General features: G+C 38.2%; 1 protein-coding gene across 1 annotated transcript; it reads left to right on the forward strand.

The window, feature by feature from the left end:
• The first annotated feature begins 1,316 nt into the window (after positions 1-1,316).
• On the forward strand, positions 1,317-19,275 carry LOC135156444 (uncharacterized). The gene is made up of 3 exons (XM_064108942.1): positions 1,317-1,932; positions 13,980-14,135; positions 19,214-19,275. The coding sequence occupies exons 1-3, from the start codon at positions 1,317-1,319 to the stop codon at positions 19,273-19,275; spliced, it is 834 nt and encodes a 277-aa protein (XP_063965012.1).
• Positions 19,276-21,187: the final 1,912 nt, after the last annotated feature.

A 21,187-nucleotide genomic window follows, 5' to 3' on the forward strand; every position in this document is an offset into this window, starting at 1 on the left:
TAAGTCATGCTCTGTATATTAAAACAAATTCTACTTTCGTAAATTAAAATAGATATGGAACCAATACCCACGATTGATTTATTTTAAGTGAAATTTTAAGCGAAAGCAGTGTAACTCATCTCAAATAAAACAGCAATTCAAACGATTAAAAAATATACATCTCTCAAGAAACATGAATATCTTTTTAAAAATTATTTAAGACAGTGACTTATTCTAGCTGCAATATGAATCGTTCGGTCATAACATAATTTGATTTTATAAAAAAAAAAATCACCATATATAGTGTGTGTGTCTTGGGAATTTTCCAAACTCTATATCGCATTTAAATGCTGTCTGGAATATTTTTATGTTTATTCCACACCATTTCTTTAACAAAACTGGGATCTTTTAATAGCCAACGTCTTTATTTCTTTAATTCTATATTCATCTTGCAGTAATGTGTTTATCTACTCAAACTTTATTCAATTAAATATCTTTATTTTCGCACGCTGTTCGCTCAACTCAGTGTGGATCCGATGAATAACTTACGACGCTTACAACACGCACAGGTTGATGCTCAGTGGAGCATGCGCATGCGACGTGATGCGATTGGTCGAAAGCTTTCGTTACGTCAACATCCGCTACTGATTGGTGCCGTGTGCAGAATATTGCCGCACTCAACGAAAGGACTTGCAAAAACAATTTAGTTCTTCGTTCATGATCGGTATCATGAGAGATACATAGGTCAACCGTGGAATCAAAGCAGTTGTCTTAAACTTCGCCTATGCATCCGATTTGTGTACCATGGCTTCGCGCCAAAAGTGAATTATCATCTTTTGCAAGAGTTAGGTCGTCTGCCTCGAAAAGCAAGCTCCTTAATTACGTGGCTGCCTCAATCGGGATAAGCTGTGATCATGGATATTCAGAGATATTCCGGTAAATAGTGCAGGGTAGCTCTATCACATTTTCGTGGGTAGATTTAAAGGCCCGCGTCGCATCCTGCTTCGATCAACGATGGTATATAAGGGAATAATGTTTCGAGGCGATCATAAGCTTGGCTTTAACAGAAGATAGGAGAGGAAATGTTGGGTTGACGAAAATCCAAATCGGTTTGTCGGAATGAATTTGTGATTTGTTTACCACAGATGAATGTTTATCGAGCTTAATCTTGGAAACGGTACTATGTCCAAGTGGAATTACTTGTGAATTGTTCGCGTGTGTGTGTTGCACTGTAGGCATATGCATCCGAAATTGCCAAAAGCTGTTGTAATTTATCAAGGGTTAGTTAGCGATTGGGAAAATTGAGGATTAATTAAATCATGATGTTGAAAATAGGGATGTCGGGGCGATGGTATACGAGAAGAAAGATCTTGAGGTCTGGAGTTGCTTTGACGATGCTCACCACAGTCATGATTGTGAGCCTCATACACTCTCACGGACTCGGAGGCAGGACTGGTGGTATGAAAAACCATGACAAGATCGGGCGAAGAACTGGTGGTAAGGACACTGTGGTGGATGCATCACGGAATAGCATCCATGTCAGGCGAGGGGGTCGAGGGCGTGGTAGGGGTGGGGTCGTGATGGGGATGCAACGGAAGCTGGAACAACAAGAGAGTCTGTCCTACTATTTGGGCGGTGATGCTGGTGAGAGGGGGGAAATCTTCCCCCCTCTGATGGGCATGGATTACTCGAACTCCGAAGAAAGGAGAAGGACGCTGAAGAGTGATGCGGAGAGGGCGCTCTCCTTGAGACAGCAAGACGACGATGGAGACGGTTTCCCAGGTTACTACGATGTGATGGACATGAGGGAGCTGGAAGAGAGGATGGAGAAGAAGAGGGAGAGAGTCCGGAAGAGAAAGAAACAAACTGTCCGCGTGGTGCCACAAGGTCATGGCGCTGACATCATTAAGAAGATGAAACAAGAGAATGCGCAACCAAAGAATGCCAAAGATGGTAAGTTAGACTTACACCAATAATGTTGTACATCCGGTTGATATCGCACATCTCATGTCAAAAGCAATGCATTCATAGGGATGTCATTATGAACACGGTCACACGAACGAAACTGACTCCAAATCAAAGGATAGCATATCTTTGGAAATATCGTAGCATCCTTGATCGGTCTTGGACCTTTTTGCCTATGTGACTGTGGTCTCATAGTATGATTTTTTTTTTCCAACTGTATTGTACTAACCAATGTGGGGGGGGGGGGGGGGGGGAGCACGTGCAAACTTTTTCGAAAAGAAAACCTCAAAAGCGAGGGAGCGAAGTGACCGAAGCCATCGGGCTTGTCATTGGGGCATTTTTGCTTTTGTCAAGTTAAATTGTAGGTTTTGGTGCATGCTGTTGGTTAATTTTGTGAAAATTTTCAGTAAAAAAGATATAAGTATTCAAAATTCTGGGAGGGGGGGGGGCAATTGCCCCCCCCCCCCCTGCGTATGGCCATGGTGATTCGTAAGCCTATGCTCAGTGTAATGAGCCAAAACAATTGAGGGGGTCAGACTTGGAGTCTCGGGAAAATTTTCTAAAAAGTATTGAGCGAGTGAAGCGAGCGTGCACATGGATGTACGCAGCGGGGGATGGGGGGGGGGGGGGGATGGCAGAAATTTTGAAAGCTTACATTTTTCTCTGGAAATTTTCACAAAACTCACCAAAAGTATGCACAAAATCCTTCAATTTTACTTTAAAACAATTAAAAACGCCCCAATGACAAGCTCGTCACTTCGCTCCCTCGCTTTTGAGTTTTTTTTGGGAAAAAGTATACGTGTGCTGCCCCCCAGCGAAAAAAATTCTGCGTACGGCCATGAGCGTGCATAAAATTTGTCATTTTCGGTACAATTTTTTCTTTCATTAAATATTTTGACATACTATTCAGAAATTATATATTTTCACCCTATTCTCTTTCATTTTCTTCCCCAATTTTCTAAGGGGGGGGGGGCTGGGTTTGGGAGCATGGCCGCAAGGTTCCCCCATCTGTACGTCAGTGCATAAGCACAACTATTAGATTTGAAGTGCACGTTTACATTCTGAGCTTGTTTTAATACTCTTTTGAATTCCTTCGTTTGCCACCCCTCCCCCCTGTTTGCGTTGGTCTACATTCCAAATGACCCTTCTATACAGCTATATGTCTCATGCACTAAACTTAATTTGATTCAAGAAAAATCCAAGACGAGTCTGCCCTATTGCTGTGTTATCCCAACAACACTCATTCGTAAACGGTATCCTTTCAGGAAATTGAATCACGATTCTAACAAATGGAATAAGTTATTTCTCTATTCTAGGCCCCTTGTCTTGATGATCTTCAACTAAATTATAAGTCGTGTACAGTCAGCGCCTATGGAAGACCATTCATCAAGTGGCGGAATAAGGATCTGAAGGGAGGGGGAGGGGGGTGAGCGGAGAGCAAAAGGCAATGTTGGCGGCAAGGGCGGACAAGTAAACAAAAACTGTGAGATTGTTTTTCAAGTTTTGAAGAGTGGAAGATGGTACTTTTGACCACTTACAGATTGAATTTGATACGGTGGGAGCATATATCTGCTATTGACAAATCACTCCAGCTTTTTTTTGTTCGTTAAAAAAATTAGAGGGGGCTGAGGAAGCCCCTTCCCTTGGTGCCGCCACTGCAGTTATCATTCGAAGTAACTAGATAATATCGGTAGATTTTATGTGTCTGTGCAACGTCAGATGAAACATTGAAATGTATTCATGAATCGTGATGTTAAAGTGTTATGGGAAATTTTGCGAGGGTCTTGATTGCTATGGTTACAACATGAAAAAATACGGAAATGGCGTTACATGAATGACACGCTCTTCTGCAAGGTGTATGAGTCTTTCGTTTATCATATACTTCGTTGGTGAATCATTTTCTTTCTTTTCTCCTTATATTTTATCTATACTACGGATGCGCCATTATACAGTGCGTCCCAGAAAAAACGAAACCGAGATTAAGCGATGATTTGTCATAACTTAATCACAAATAAAATAGACAAATTACCTACCAATGTAAAGCTTAGAATTTCCTCTTTTATCCGGTATTACTTATACTATTCCTCATTCACGCATGAGTGAGCAAAAACAATTTGAAGAAAGGATACCAAAAACTCATTTGGCGGGGGGTATCTGAATTTCAAAAAGAAAATCACATGCCTAAAAAGTTCAATATCTGCTCTTTTATTTGATACCTTAATCACAAAAAATGGTCAAGAAGTAACAAAGTTATGTTCTCTCGAAACAATGGTTGTATTTCCATAATTTCATTAAATAAACGTGTTTTCACCGGTTTCCCAAAAGACTTATGCATGGCTGATCGTCAACAAAACAGAGTGTCAAGTGAGTTTGAACGCTAGTCTGTAGAACCTCTTCATTTTATGAAATTATTGAAATTCAAGCCTTATTTCAAATAACCAGAACTTTGTTATTTCTTGACCATTTTCTGTAATTGAGGTTTCAAATTAAAGAGCAGATATTGAACTTTTTAAAAATGTGGTTTTCTTTTTGAAACCCAGATACAGCCCGCCAAATGACTTTTTGGTATCCCCTCTTCAAATTGTTTTTGCTCACTCATGCGTGAATGAGAAATAATCTTAGTGATTTCAGATGAAAGAGGAGATTCTAAGCTTTACAATGGTAGGTCATTTGTCTATTGTATTTGTGAATGAGTTATGATAAATCGTCGATAAATCTCGGTTTCGTTTTTTGTGGGACGCACTGTAGTACTATTTTTCTACGGTTATGATAATCGGATGGACACAATTGATATCATCACTATTAATATATTATCATTTGTGGTATTATCTTTACTAATATCACAACAACAACAACAACTACTACTACTACTACTACTACTACTACTACTACTACTACTACTACTACCACTACCACCACCACTACTACCACTACCACCACTACCACCACTACTAATACTACTACTACTACTACTACTACTACTACTACTACTACTACTACTACTACTACTACTACTACTACTACTACTTATACTACTACTACTACTTATACTACTACTACTATTACTACTACTACTACTACTACTACTACTACTACTACTACTACTACTACTACTACTTCTACTATTGTCATGATGATTATAGTAGTTCTGATTAATTATTATTAATGTAGCTATTTCCCACAACGCGTTGCAACGCCATGACGTATAGATGATGGACCAAAATACCCCTGTATTAATCTTTTATAATCCCAAGGAGTGCACGAGGAGGGGTGTAACTCAGATCAGGATTAATAACGGGTTAGGTTTAAACCACTGAGGTCGGCCCCTTCCACTTGATGTTGAGTCGGATGTTAAGTCGAGATGGATTAATATTCAGAATCATGGCATGTCTGCGCTAAAAAAATAGTTTTCATGTTTTGGGCTCACCATTGGGACATTAATGATAGGATAAGCAGTTCGCTAAATATAAATTGATCCCTGCTAGAAATGGAATTAGGTTGGTCGACGACAAGCTTAATTAATTGCTACCTGACATTCACGATAACCAGTTTATTTATCAACTTGAAGTCACAACAAATGTGGTCGTATAATGTGTGGACTCTAAATGAATACATTAGGAGGGCGAAACGATTAAAAAATAAACTTATATTCTCCCTGCATTTCTTGCGTCAATCTAATCCGAGTTTAAGCAGTCTTTACATCCCACGCAGCAACCGATTTAAATACATCGGCTATGTGAGAGTATATTATTTAAAATGTCAAATTTAATGCACGAGTCCTTCGGATTTCTAAAAAAGGTGAGAAATTTCCTGTTATAAACATTCGTTTTCGGATAAGTTTGTGATAACACTTGTCCTATACCTTTCGATATGCACAGTATCATGTTAGTATTTGCATGGACCTATTATCTTCAGTGATCTTTACCAAAATAATCTTGTTTTGCTTTTGTAATTGGATAGATATTTCAACCTCGTTAATGTTCTATCATGTTTATCAAGCTCCATTAACGTATTGCGTCACAAATCAAATAATATATAATTAAAGCATTAAATTTGGATGAAAAAAGTAAAGAGAAGATGGAGAAGGAGGAGAAAAAGTGGAAAGAAGGGGAAAAACAATGATAATAAGAATAGGAGGGATAAGAAAAAAAAGAGGATAAGTAGGAGAAGTAGGAAGAGGAGAACATAAAGGAGAAGCAACTATAGTGAAGTGATAGAAAAAGAAGGTGATGAAGAAAAAAGGGATTAGGAGGAGAAGGGGAAGGCGAAGGAGAAGATGAAGGAGGAGGAAGAAAAAAAAGAAAAATTGCATGTTTAAATCGTAAGCATGCAGGGAAAGACGGCGATGTAGCATTTCAATCAAATTGAAACTCCCTCACTCTAAATGCCTTTTAACTCAATAGACGATTGAAGAAAACCCACAACATAATTATACCGAAGACTGAAAGACTGTATACAACTTTAACCATTTTAATATTGATAGAAGAATGGAAGTTCATGTTCCACTTTCAAGTTCTCCCACCACTTTTGTTCACGGCCCACTGAAAGCTGGAGGAAGCATGTATTTGGGATCAAAACAAGAACAGAGGGGGTGTAGAGAGATCGGGTGGGGGTGATCGGCTAAGCCGTGTTTCCTCCTCGTATTACCCCTCTTATATAAAATGATTTATGATTAATGGAACATTAATGATCCACATCCCAAGTTTAATTGCATCCTTCACCATCCTGCGACTGAGAAATAACACAATGCCTTCCCTCTTTGGCTGTTGGTCTGGTGGTATGGTACTATGGAACAATATTACAGTAGCATAATAGCGAGAGCCGAGAATGGGGTCATATTTATGTTTGCATATATCGAAAAGACGTGAGTGAGCGACAAAAAAAAAAGATCAAATGAAAATACATTTTTGGGATATATTGTGACATCAAGAATATAATTCATCATTTCACCCTTTCCCATGTCCATTTTCTTTCTTTTTCTTCTTCCTTTTCTTTATTCCTTTCCATGATAGTGGAATTCCCCCTTTTTTTTTGGGGGGGGGGGGGGGGGGGGGCAAGTGCCACTCTCCCCCCCACTTCTATACGCTAGTGTAGTGGTCTCTCTGGCACTTATGGCAGTAAATGGCAAAATTATAATAATTCTATGTCTTTCTGAATCGGAGGCCTGGCGGATTTAATAATTGGCGGAACAATCATTCTAAATCGGTTTCCGATTTATCCTTTCTGTGCACTTTAAGCTGGTTAAAGGGGAAGTTCACCCTGACAAAAAGTTTATTGTAAAAATAGCAGAAAAAATAATAAAAAATATTGGCGAAGGTTTGAGAAAAATTCATCAAATAATTAAAGAGTTATTAGAATTCCAATTATTTGATTTGTGACGTCATATACGAGCAGCATTTCTACATAGCGAATGGTAAAAAATCAATGAAATGTCATTTTCTCAGAAAATTGAAAATGGTTTTCACTATACCTTTTGTATATCAATAGACAAATCATTTCACACCCGATCATGAATAGAAAACAAAATTAGGTCATCAGGAACCATGGAAAATTTGAAATTCCTGCATTTTATTTTACATAACGCATGGGGCAGCTGCTCGTTTATGACGTCACATATCCAAAACTTTGAACTCTAATAACTTTCTTACTCTTTAACGGATTTTCCTCAAACCTTCACCAATATTTTTTACAATTTTATCTGCTATTTTTACAATAAAGTTTTCTTCAGGGTGAACTTCCCCTTTAAGTTCAATCTTCTTGCTGAATCTTGGCATCCTTTCAGAAGCCACCATGACCTCGCTTGAACCAGATACACACAAAGCAAACGAAATAAATCCCTACGATTCAGTGATTCCGGGAGATGATAAGTCGTTTGACTCATGTGTCTTCCCCCTTCTTTAGGTTCTAAAAACTTTCCTCTTTCAATTTAATCCCCATGACTACGGGCCTATATCGTTGATCCACATAGGTTTTCCCCAACACGACTATAACCACACCAACAAAGCCAAATCGAGACCGATCAAAGCTATTAGTATTTACGTTAGTTTCAATTATTGCATATATCATTGTCGGTCGGTTTGTAATCGTGTGTGACTATAGCATCATGGAGCTAGCTTCATGGTAGCATTATACGTTAATCATGTATCGCGGCGAGGCGACTTTATGCTTCTCTTCTTAGACATCTTTTTCATGGTTTGAGAAAGAAAACGGGTCCAGACTTATTTTTATCATGGTGCGGCTGTTATTGTGTTATATCAATATTTTGTCATGAAATAAATCAGGCGTATGGTTGCCCTTTCAGGCTTGAGTTCTTTCCCCCTTTCCAGCAGTCGGCTCTGACCATACCAGGCATTTGCGTACAGAGCACAGGGGGGGGGGGGGGTTGCTTGACTCCCCAAAGTTGAAGGAACACATTGGTAAGAGGGTCCGATCCTTTACGTCACTTCAACCATGAGGGTGTTTCATAAACTTAAACATATTGTCAGTGATTTCACTGACAATTTTGCTCTGAGCCAATCAGATGCAAGATTTCAGTAGCTTAGCTTAGTTTCATGGAATGCTCCCCTTCTTTGCCGTAATCAAATTGGGCAGAGGAATCAACATAAATTCATCGCTCAAAAATCAAAACGACACTATTCAATCAGTTCATTACAAACGAGATTTAACAAATTGACAATATGATGACTTTTATCAATCTGTCCAAGGGGTGCATGGATTAGAAATATAAGTCATACATCAAAAGCTGCCCTACAATCATAATGCCTTGTACAATTTTCTTCAAAACACAAACATGACAAATGCGTAGCCGTGTTGTGATGGTTGTCAAAACGGTATAGATATGTAATCTGGAATACCTGTCTGAAAGCGCGGGAAATTAGATTTGTATTATGATTGAGGATTAGACAACAGTTGTTGTCTGCTTAATCTGCCTGTCAAAATATGCTCTTTATGAGAACTGACTGAAAGGCTTGGTAGTTGACAACCGTAATCATGACCATTGTTACTGCTGGATGCAGTGTCAGATTGACCTGAGACAAAGTTGATATTAAACTACAAGTATGTTACTGTATACTCAGTGGCGTAACTACGGGGGGGGGGGGGGGCACGTGCCCCCCCCAATCGGCTGACCCCCCCAAACAAAACGGGGAAAAGGAGAAAAAGAGGGAGAAAGGAAGAGAAACGTAGTGGGAAATAAGACATTATTGTTCATTATAATGTTATATTATATCATAATAATATGTTATGTTATATTACATAAGAATTTTTTTTCATAACTTTATGAAACATAATTTGCTCAGGGCCTATGTCTTCATTGCTCCTGATGCTCGCATTGTCTGTTTACCGAGATATATAACCATGTTATACTAAAACCTCCCGTTTTCAAGTCAATATATACCAAACTGCCAAATATATTTCCTCGCACTTTGAGTTATTGTTTTATGTACAATAGTATGCTTCTTTTTCATGACTACTTAAAGTGATTGCCCAATTCTAAGGTCTTAATATAAAACATTTCCTGTCCGTGCTTACGTTAGCAGTACCGGATTGGTGAAATATGTCTGCTCTCCATGAATTCCTAGAATCAGTCCTTAAAATGTCCCTTTATTTTATCTGAATATCAAAAATTTTCAGCTCGTGCTTCGCGCTCGCACCATTTGGTTAGTGAACTACGTATGCTCTTCGTGAATTCCTACAAACAAGCCTTAAAATGCCCCTCTTCAGGTCTGAATTTCCTATATTTTCAGCTCGCGCTTCGCGCTCGCAAGATTTGATTAGTGAGATGGGTATGTTAATCATGATTACAAGTGCTTTATGTGCATATGTTTAGATGTAATTCTAACAAAATCAGCAAGCGCTTATTGGCACTCGCATTAGATGACTATGGTGAGATGTGTATACTCTTAATGGATTCCTAAAATATAGTCATTAAAATCTTCCTGTTTGGGGTCAATATTTACAAAAATTTCAGCTCGCGCTTCGCGCTTGCATAATTTAGCGAGACAGGTACGTATCATGATTACAAAATAATTTTATAATGTCCTTTTTTAGGTCTGAATATCACAAATTTTAAGCTCGCGCTTCGCGCTCGCATTATTTGACCAGTGAGATACATATCCGTTTAATGGCACTGTCCTTAAAATGTCTCTATTAGGTCAGTATACCTGGCAACTGGGCGCGCTTCGCGCGCTCACTAATACCGTGTTTCCACTTATACCGTGTTTACACTTAATCGGCAATTGGTTCTGAACCAATTGCCGATGCAGAATCGGCATTTGGATTGCGTTTACACGTTGTTACAGCTCACGGTTCAGAACCGCGAGCCGATGCAAAAACTTGAAATGATACGCATACCTACAATATACGTCATAATAAAGACAACGCTGGATCAGTGCGCTAACAATTACGTCACAATGGTAAAGTAATTGAAATGCGCACAAATTGCCGGTGCAGAATCGGCTTTCTGTTTACACGTAGTAAAAAAGCCGATTCTGCATCGGCTCGCGGTTCAGAACCTACTACTTTGGTGGTGCAAATTGCCGGTTCTGAACCGCGAGCCGATTCAAGTTACTCGCGTTTACACGCTATGAAAAAGCCGATGCTGCATCGGCTCGCGGTTCAGAACCGCGAGCCGATTCAAATGCCGATTAAGTGTAAACACGGTATTAATCGGCATTTGAATCGGCTCGCGGTTCTGAACCGCGAGCCGATTCAGCATCGGCTTTTTCATAGCGTGTAAACGCGAGCAACTTGAATCGGCTCGCGGTTCAGAACCGGCAATTTGCACCACCAAAGTAGTAGGTTCTGAACCGCGAGCCGATGCAGAATCGGCTTTTTTACTACGTGTAAACAGAAAGCCGATTCTGCACCGGCAATTTGTGCGAACTTCAATTACTTTACCATTGTGACGTAATTGTAAGCGCACTGATCCAGCGTTGTCTTTATTATGACGTATATTGTAGGTATGCGTATCATTTCAGGTTTTTGCATCGGCTCGCGGTTCTGAACCGCGAGCTGTAACAACGTGTAAACGCAATCCAAATGCCGATTCTGCATCGGCATTTGGTTCAGAACCAATTGCCGATTAAGTGTAAACACGGTATAAATCGGCATTTGAATCGGCTCGCGGTTCTGAACCGCGAGCCGATTCAGCATCGGCTTTTTCATAGCGTGTAAACGCGAGCAATTTGAATCGGCTCGCGGTTCAGAACCGGCAATTTGCACCACCAAAGTAGTAGGTTCTGAACCGCGAGCCGATGCAGAATCGGCTTTTTTTACTACGTGTAAACAGAAAGCCGATTCTGCACCGGCAATTTGTGCGCATTTCAATTACTTTACCATTGTGACGTAATTGTAAGCGCACTGATCCAGCGTTGTCTTTATTATGACGTATATTGTAGGTATGCGTATCATTTCAGGTTTTTGCATCGGCTCGCGGTTCTGAACCGCGAGCTGTAACAACGTGTAAACGCAATCCAAATGCCGATTCTGCATCGGCATTTGGTTCAGAACCAAATGCCGATTAAGTGTAAACACGGTATAAGTGACTCAAAATTTTTGCTGGTGCCCCCCCAATGCCGTTACCCACGGTACGCCACTGTGTATACTCAATCTAAAAGGGATAAAACGGTTTTAGTTATAACATGGAGTAGAAAAAACAAAATGAATAAGACTTGATCAAAAAAATATTTCGTGAATGTTTTATCATATAGTTTTGGAACTATTGTCGTGACATTTAGACATCAATGCTGTGTCTTATTCGGCAATGCGTACTTTAAAAAATAAAGTGACACCTTTGTTGAAAAATAGGGTCAATCTGGTTAAATGTTGATTTCCTTAATTATTATCATTTTTTAATTAACATCTCTTGCAATGATCTCTTGGCCGCAAAACTGTTTTACAAGACAGAAGAACAACACATCCTAGTACAAAATGCAATCGAAGTGAACTATAATTTATATATAAAAATAATCAAAAACAGATTAATATATGACAATGGGAGTATAATAAAGAGCAAGAGTAGGTCCTATGAAATAGAAAAACACATAAAGAAAGTGCAAAAAAAAAGGAAGACCCCCTCGCTCCCTCCCCCTAAAAAGAATAGCACCATTTTGCTACGACTGGTAAAACATAACAATATATTACAAACATATACAAAGAATAGGCCCACGATAAGACAACAGAGGTGTCGTCTTCTTTAATTAGCGTTAGTGACAAAGGAAGCCACTTGGCGTGAGACGGCGGTATATATCTCTATGATTTTAATAATATATTTCCTGAACAAACAATCTATAATAAAACAATAGAGTAGGTATGAGACTGAATGATCATATCAAATTTTGATACGTAGTCTGTCAGTTTGATTGAGCATGGACCTATGGATTGAAAGACCAAGTGTCCTCGTCGAGTGATGACCAGTCACCGACTGACCAGGCTGACTGACCATTGAATGACCGTTAACTGACCACTACTAATTTGTTGTCAAGTGCTGGACGTATAATCTTATATCTCACGTGCGTGATAAAATTTTTATACTTCTGACAGGATGGACCTTGTTAATCCTATAACAGACGAAACTTAGTTTGAAATGATTGAATTGGTTTGTATGTTTGTTCATTTTATTGTTGATGTCATATACAATATGCATCGTACAACATAATCAACCTAGTAACAATACAATTGGTGGGACGGCCCATTTCAAAGCTATTTTCTTAATAACTGTTTTTCCATGTAGTTCATGATTTATCCCTATGTGCGTTCATTTATTCATTTATTAATTCATCTATTGACCGTTTTATTTTTTTATCTATTTCTTTTTATTTATTTATTTATTATATTGATTGATTGATGGATTTGTGTTTTTTTTACATTTCATTGATTGATTGATTCATTCATTCATTCGTTCATTCATTCATATATTCAGTTCGATCAAGCTATCGATTTATCATCTCATGGGACGGGAGAATGCTCATATACATTCATTCTTTCAATTTGCATAGTTGTTACGTCTTTGTTTTATTATTTGCTTTAGCTGCATACATAAGTTGTTGAAATGATATTTTTGCATGATTTCGAATTATGTCTCTGTTCTGATTCAATTTGCCTGCTATGTCTATTACATTGTTATTTAATTTGTGTATTGCACTGCTGCAATTATCATTTTGTTCTATATTTTCTTGATTATGTATGTATGAAATTTATTTGAATGAATAATAAAGATCACTACAAAAAAAATCTTATGCATCTATCAAATAATTTATTTATTAATGTATTTAGTAAGTCACTTAAACATTTAAAAAATAGATTTGTATAAAATTACAAGCCCTTGATCATGACAGTTTTATACAATTACCTCCTTTTATCAACTACAATGGCACCGCCACTGGCTATGATTATTCGATAGCTTACTAACTTTATCCTTCATATTCAGTGTATTACGGGAATTTATGCAATATTTCACCATGTTCTCAGGTCTTTACGCAGCTGGTACGAAAACAAAGAGAACCACGGCATGCCTGGAAATGAGTAAAGCCGATCGTATAAATCCTTTGTTATGAACATGATAACATTAAATACGTAAACGCATAACTTTTTGACTCATCAATTTACATCTTCAAGTGCATACTCGGCTGTCTTAAGACTCAATTAGGGGTTTATTTAGTTGATGAGGGAGTCTATATTTGTGAATGAGTAATTAAATGTAATTACTGAGGTGTCAGACAATCAGCGGGATTTAGTGGATGGGGGCTGCGGGGAAAGCCGGGGTTGGAACGCGACAGAACATCGTCGCAAACATGGCATTTGTCTCACATATTACCTAGTGTTTAACAACAGTCATGTATGTATCACTAAAACAATGGGATTTAAGGGATCAATAAGGGCTATACAGAGAATATAGAATTGCATTGTTTTAACAACGCATGATAGGCAAATAATAGATTTAAAGGCTGGGATTTTACAACATTTGTTTCTTTGTCGTCTTGAGGCCCATTCCTTGAAAGGGATCGTTTTGTTGATAAAGTGAAATATATTGAGAGGAGGAGGAGGAGGGGGAGAAGGAGGTGGGAGGAGGAGGGGGGAGGAGGAGGTGGGAGGAGGAGGAGTAGGTGGGAGGAGTAGGTGGGAGGAGGAGGGGGAGGAGGAGGAGGAGGGGGAGGAGGAGGTCGGAGGAGGGGACGGAGGGGGAGGAGGATGTGGGAGGAGGGGGAGGAGGAGGAGGAGGAGGGGGAGGAGGAGGAGGAGGAGGAGGAAGAGGAGGAGGAGGAGGAGGAGGAAGAGGAGGAGGAAAGAGTTCAAGTTAAAAATGGGCTACTTGTGTGCATCCCCCTCCGCAAGGGCACATTTAACAGGGGCCGTGGAAGCGGGAGGGGGGGGGGGGCTTCAGCCCCCACTTTTTTTTTCCAAAACCGTGTACAAAAACGTAAAAATGACCATAGGATTGTCATTTTTTGCATGGTCAGCCCCCCCCCCCCACTTTGAAAACCGTTCCGCGGCCCCTGTTTAACGCACGCTCGCCATGCTCGCTGAGTATTCACACTCGAACCCTGATTGTACTTCATCGGCGTTAGCTAGCACCGCCATTAATTTCATGAGTAGGCAGTCAGGGGCGATCCAGGGCGCGTGAGGTGGGCGGAACAACCCTACCCCCAATGCCCCCCCCGTCTGGATCTTGTCTAAGTTTATAAATTTATTTACTTATAATTTATAAAATAAATAAATAAATAAGTAAATTTATTTACTTTATTATATTTCCACCACTCCGTCTCTATTTTATGAGAAATAAAAATCATAATTTTTAATTCAATGCCTTGCGATCTTGACACAATATGATCATATCGCTCATTGAATTTCTCTATTTTTGACGGTATTAGACTTTTTCCCGTTTTAGGCGCATTATAGACTGTTTCAAGCCAACTTGCAACACTTTGGACACCAACAGTTTAAAAACGAGCACATGGACCCCATATTTTTAATATTTTAATGCTTTTAGAATATATTTCTCTACAAATCTAGAGAGTATGATGAAAATGACATGGATTTTGAATGTTAGGGAGCAAAACTACGGAACCATTCGCATTTTAGAATTAGACTTTTGCACGTTTTCGGCGCATTTTAGTAGATTTCAATATTTTCAAGCCAACTCGCAACACTTTGGACACTGATAGTTTAAAAACGAGCACATGGACCCCATATTTTTAATACCTTTAGAATATATTCATCTACAAATGTAGAGAGTATGATGAAAATGACATGGATTTTGAATGTTTGGGAGCGAAATATGGAACCATTTGCATTTTAGAAGGTATTAAGAGACTTTTGCATGTTTTCGGCGCTATTTAGGCGATTTTCAAACCAACTTGCAACACTTGGGACACCAATAGTTTAAAAACGAGCAAATGGACCCCATATTTTTAATATTTTAATGTCTTTAGAATATATTCTTCTACAAATCTGGAGAGTATGATGAAAATGACATGGATTTTGAATGTTTGGGGGCAAAACTAGGGAACCATTCGCATTTTAGACGGTATTATTGGACTTTTGCACGTTTTGGGCGCATTTTGGGCGATTTCCATGCCAACTCGTATCACTTTGGACACTCATAGTTAAAAAACGAGCACATGGACCCCATAATTTTAACTTCCCTACACCTTTGGTATGCATTCCTCTACAATTTAGCCGAATTTGATGAAAATTACATGGATTTTGAAGAGTGCAGCTTACAAAATACTTTTTTAATTTTTGAGTAGATTCACGTCTTTGAAGATTTGTTTTTTTCCGAGTTTTTGCACAATTCTTGCCAATTGAGGGTGCTGTTGACTCCAAATAGATATAGTTTTACCAATTAAAAGACTTTCTCATACTTTGGTATACACTTTGTTATATATCTTGAAAATTTGATGAAGTTGATGCGGTATCCACTGAGTAAAGATGATTTAAACTCATTTGGTGAATTCGTGAGGTTTAAGAGAGGCATAATTCTCTTGATTGCGCAAGATTGCATATCATTCAAATACGGCGACTTTTTAAGACCCGTAGAAAAAAAAAGCACATGAACCTATATTATTTTTTTGCATTTTCATAATGCATAGATACCAAAGTAACTCTCTGCAAAATTTGGTGAAAATGACATGGACTTTATTTTAACTGTGGAACGTCCTTAAATGGGAATATACTTAACTAGGGTAAGTATCTTGAAAAAGACCTGGGCACATTTTCACGAATGTTCTTGTTGGTGATTTTTACTGACTAATTTCCTCTCAGCCACTCAGATGCAAGGGTTTCTAGTAGCTTATAACATTAGTCGCTGACAAACGAATAAACATGTTAATGAAACCAACCCCGAACTCCACCCAGCCTTTCCTTCACAGACGCCCCTGGTGTGTTCCACAGCCCTGTGGCACAGTCACACTATACCAGATGAGACTGCAAATCGACTGGCGCCAACGCAATTCAAAATCATGCATTAGTTGTGAGCGGTATGAAGTCGGATTCTTCGGTGTAACAAGTTCATTTTCTGCTGACGAATTTTAATCACCCCTCAACAGGAATGAATTAAGCTGTGTCATTATTGAACAGTTGTTTTAGGTAAATCGATATCCAATGACTTAGACGAATACTCACCCACTGGCGGATACCGGGGGGGGGGGGCACATCCGGCTCGCACCCCCTTTTGAGAGTCATAATAAAAATTGTAATGTAAATATGCAATTTTTACTCAAGTGTGCTGCTCTTTGAAAGAGAGGACCTTTTTTATTGCTTCTTATTTTTTTTTGGAAGACGAAATGACCTTGAATTTTAGGTGTAAATAATTTGTTTTGTTGCCTATCAAATTTTCATCAGGAAAATGTGCCTCCCTTTTGGAAAATCCTGGATCCACGCCTGGTCACATCAACAAAACCGACTCCAAACCAAGCGATTTTTTTTTGTCATTAGCAATTCCTTTTCTCTATTTTCCTTCTTTCGTCCTAAGGGGACCGCACACCTTACGATTGGTCTGCGACCCGATTTCAGAATAAAATGTAGTAGAAATCGATGCTAATATTGAGACTTGGAATATCTTACTGTGTAATGTTCTAAATCATCAAACGAATACCTATGTTGAAATATGTGACTATGCTATCATCCTTCTTAGAATAAAAGCGAATTTAATATGTAGTCGTAATGACGTCATAACAGTCGTACGATTGGCTACGATTTGAAACTAATTTGGCCTTTACTCCAACTTAAAGGCTTGCAATCTTTCAAAATGGTTATATTATTATTCTTTCAATTAATTTTAAACTCAAATAAAATGATATGTTCCATTCACATTTTCAGAAAATGAGCAAAATGCGATTTGTTCTAAAAATCGGATCGCGAACAGTCGTAAGGTGTGCGGTGGCCTTTGTGTCGTTTATCGGGGGGGGGGGGGGGGGGGCGGGGTGAAGCATGGATGCGTGTGTGAGTTTTTTTTTTCTATTTGTAGCTTCCTCATAATATTTTGATTTAATGAAATTGTAAATGAAAAAAAAAATCATGTTCAACTTGAGATTTATCTATAGTTTATATTATAAGTACACGTGTTTGCGTTTTAAAATTCTATTCATAGAGATTTCTAGAAGATTCTGTTTTGTATTACTATTCCCTTTGTGATTATAAATTTGTCAAGAAATGTGTACAGATTGATTCTAAGTTTACTTTTGGAATAATCTAGCTAAAATGTTTATGTATGAACTCTGAATCAATTATGTCAATGATTTCATATTATACATCATTTTCATATGTTATAGTGAGGAAAAAATCAAATATGATTTTAGAACTAAAAATAAACACACAAATGAAAATATAAATATATAAATATATAAATATATAAATATATAAATAAATAAATAACGTAATGGCTTTGATTGGTTTCGAGTCGGTTTCGTTGATGGGACTGTAATATGTGGGGATTTCGTTCCTTATTTTGGTGGTCTAGACATGGTTTTTGATACTCCCTTTGTAGACCCTGGGAAGACCTTATGACAAAGACCTAGGTCATAGAAACACGAGTGTCGTAGGGATTGAAGAATCATTATAAAACTCCACATAATAAATCAATGAAGGGGTGAGGGAGGTTAGACTAATCAGATTTGAAAGCATTTTCAACTTCAGCCCCCGACATGATGTCGAAGGCGTGTTTTTTTCCAAGATAAGCCAAGTGAAGGACTGGTCATCACTTTCTGTTGTGGGCGCGTCGTGGTCTAGACGTCTAGTGGTTCTGACTCTCGCCTTTCACACAGAGGGTCGTGGGTTCGAATCCTAGCCATGGCGTGTTTTCCTTCAGCAAGAAATTTATCCACACTGTGCTGCACTCGACCCAGGTGAGGTAAATGGGTACCCGGCAGGATTAATTCATTGCACGCACTGAGCGCCGGTGATGGTAGCTCGAGCTAAAGCCGGGGTAATAATAGCAGCGCTTTGTATCCTCTGGCAAAAAGCACTCTATAAATCCAGCTATTACTCCTGTTTTTGTATATACATTCAAATGCCTACTTCAGCGAACTGTTAGGCTTCATTGAGGGATCGTTAAAGGTCCTCTTCGAACATGAAACCCCCCTCCCCCCAATATTCAAATCAAGGCACTGCGGATAAACTCCTTGAAGTTTTATTTAAAAATTCGTTTAACTTGTATATAGACTGTTTCTTGACCGAGTGGGCCTAATGATGAAGTCCTTACCCTTTAAACACATGGGACCCGGTATTAAGAGGGTAGAGGTGATTGATTGTGGCATGACCCATATTTCTTGATTACTCGATCGCCCTTTAGCAATCGTGGCATTGCATGGTGGGAAAATCTAATTGATTGAAATCTTTAGGCGGTTCTTAATTTCTCCGATTTTCTCCTTCTCAAGACTTCAAAGTAACATGTAGGAATCAACACGGGTATAGCTGCTGAAGAGGGGGAGGGGGAAGGGGGAGTTTAGAGGGGGAGCATTTGGCATGGGTAAGGGGTTAGGAGCTGAGTGTTATTATTCCTATACACTGTTAGAAAATTTATCCTTAAAATAAAAGAAGTTCCTGCAGCAGAGTCTCGAGAACACCTGTAATCTTACCAGATTGCGTAATCTTACAGGAAATTGGTATTTGGTGTATGGAACCTTACAAATTTCCTTGAAGAAAACACCCTTTTCCCCTTTTTAAACAGACCTGTTCTGTTAAATTGCAGATAAATTCCTGTTTTATGAATTTACAGAATGATTCTGTTATTGCTTTTTGCAAAATCTTCTCTTTTTTTCTGTAAAATCAGGGTCCTTCCCGGCGACGTTCTTCCGTCAGACTATACGCGTAAATATTCTTGAACACGAGTAGAGATCAATAGAGTAATTAGCAACAATATGTAATTATTTCGGTCTCGTGGTGCTTGCGGATAAAATGGAATGGTTGCAGGTTCGAATCCCAGTATGGGCATGATGGGCAACAACTTGATTTGTAGATTTGCTATCTTTCGTTTAAAGCTTGAGGCGAGAGTTTGAAAATATACAAGTCCAAGGCAAAGACAAAACAGGTTATCCTAGGTACAGAAAATACAAAAAAATGGACAACGAAGCTCGTTGGAAAAACAAGTTCGTGGGCAGGGAGGGTTCATAAAGTCACCGGAAATTTTGAATAACATAAGCATTTTTATGTGGATAAACTTTGAAACGGACGTTGCCCCCTACCGATATGTTATTCTTATTTTCGCAAAGTATTTAAAGAAAAGAAAATTACGCGATTCCGATTCTGATTCAAAAGGAAACATCGCCACAGTTTGACACCAAAATGTAATTCACTCCTAAACCATGCATGAAAGCGATACTTTTTTGATGGACATATCCGCTTGCATTAGAGTTCATTGATCTTAATGACGAAACTCCGAGACTTCCAATTTTGCAATGAATTTTGTTGAACTAATTAACAGATCACTTATTAAACTTTCAAGTCCTTACTCAAAACCCATCTTTTCCGAAACTCATAACTAGGTGCAGTATAGGTAATTATTTCATAGGTAATAATTGGACGTTTAATAATTATTAAGTAATTCTGTAATTCACAAGTCTATTTTCCTTGTTTGCAGTATGTGTATTTTGTTTCCTTTATTGTAAAGCGCGTAGAGAAATTTTCAGTTTATTATGCGCTATATAACAGAAGTATTATTATTATTACTATTATCTCTAAACATGGAACGTTTTCTTCGCTAGGAAAAAAAATCCAACATAAATTTACATTGATATAAATTATTTGATGATATAAAATGTTGATGTGAATTAAGTAGGATTGTAATTGTTGGTCAAAATAAAAGCGCACACTATCTCTCATATTTTGTGTTGCGTTTACAATACACATGTTCACGTAGCATATGGGTTTTATTTAATATCCGTGAAATTAATAAACTATATGAACAATATAACGAGATAAGGGGCGGCGCCAAGGTGGGGGGGGGGGGGGTGACTGTCCCTATAATTTTAAGTATTATAATTTATTCATAATGATTACAAATGTGTATGACGTAGACCTTTGTTTTCATGTTGATATTTTGTTGAAAAATTACAAAGAAAAGAAGATTGATGATATTATAACAATAGCACTTTGGAGTATTTATAAGATGTTAATTTTTAGAAACTTACATAGAAAAGAAGAAAGAGAAAATAAATTATGGTTTACTTTTGTCAGAGAATTGAAATTAAGATTAGATATCAATAAGATTCTGAGGAAAAGAAGAAAGAAAGAAATGTATAATTTGCCTGTTGCTTTGGAAATGTATCTATGAGTTTTGTTTAAAAACGATGTGTATATGAAATGAATTTTTGTTGAAAATAAATGCCCCTGTTATGGGTGAAAGAGAAAAAAAAACAAGAAGGAAAAGAGAAAGAGAAAAGGGGATAAGGTATGAAAATAAGAGGTCTTAGTCGTGTTGCTAGATTACTCCTAAGATTCAACTGAGAAATATCATGACGTCACAATAATTAGGTCGTCTAGCCCGCCCCCATATCAAACTATCCCATCACCGCTCCAGGGTAGGTTTCATTTGCGATAAATTTCTGTCAATTTCTTTTTGTTTTCACTATTTAGGCCACGAAATGTTAATTACAACTTTTTTGAATTTTAAGCTGATATGATAACTGATGGAAACGATTTAAGACATCATCACGTAGCAAATTGGAACGATCATGAAAAGCAATTGTATTTACTTGACAGTGGAAAATAAATTCTTGATCGTTCGTCCCCTTTTAACTAACACAGA

The sequence above is a fragment of the Lytechinus pictus genome, chromosome 13 (genome assembly GCF_037042905.1).
Source record: "Lytechinus pictus isolate F3 Inbred chromosome 13, Lp3.0, whole genome shotgun sequence".
Lineage (NCBI taxonomy): Eukaryota > Metazoa > Echinodermata > Echinoidea > Temnopleuroida > Toxopneustidae > Lytechinus > Lytechinus pictus.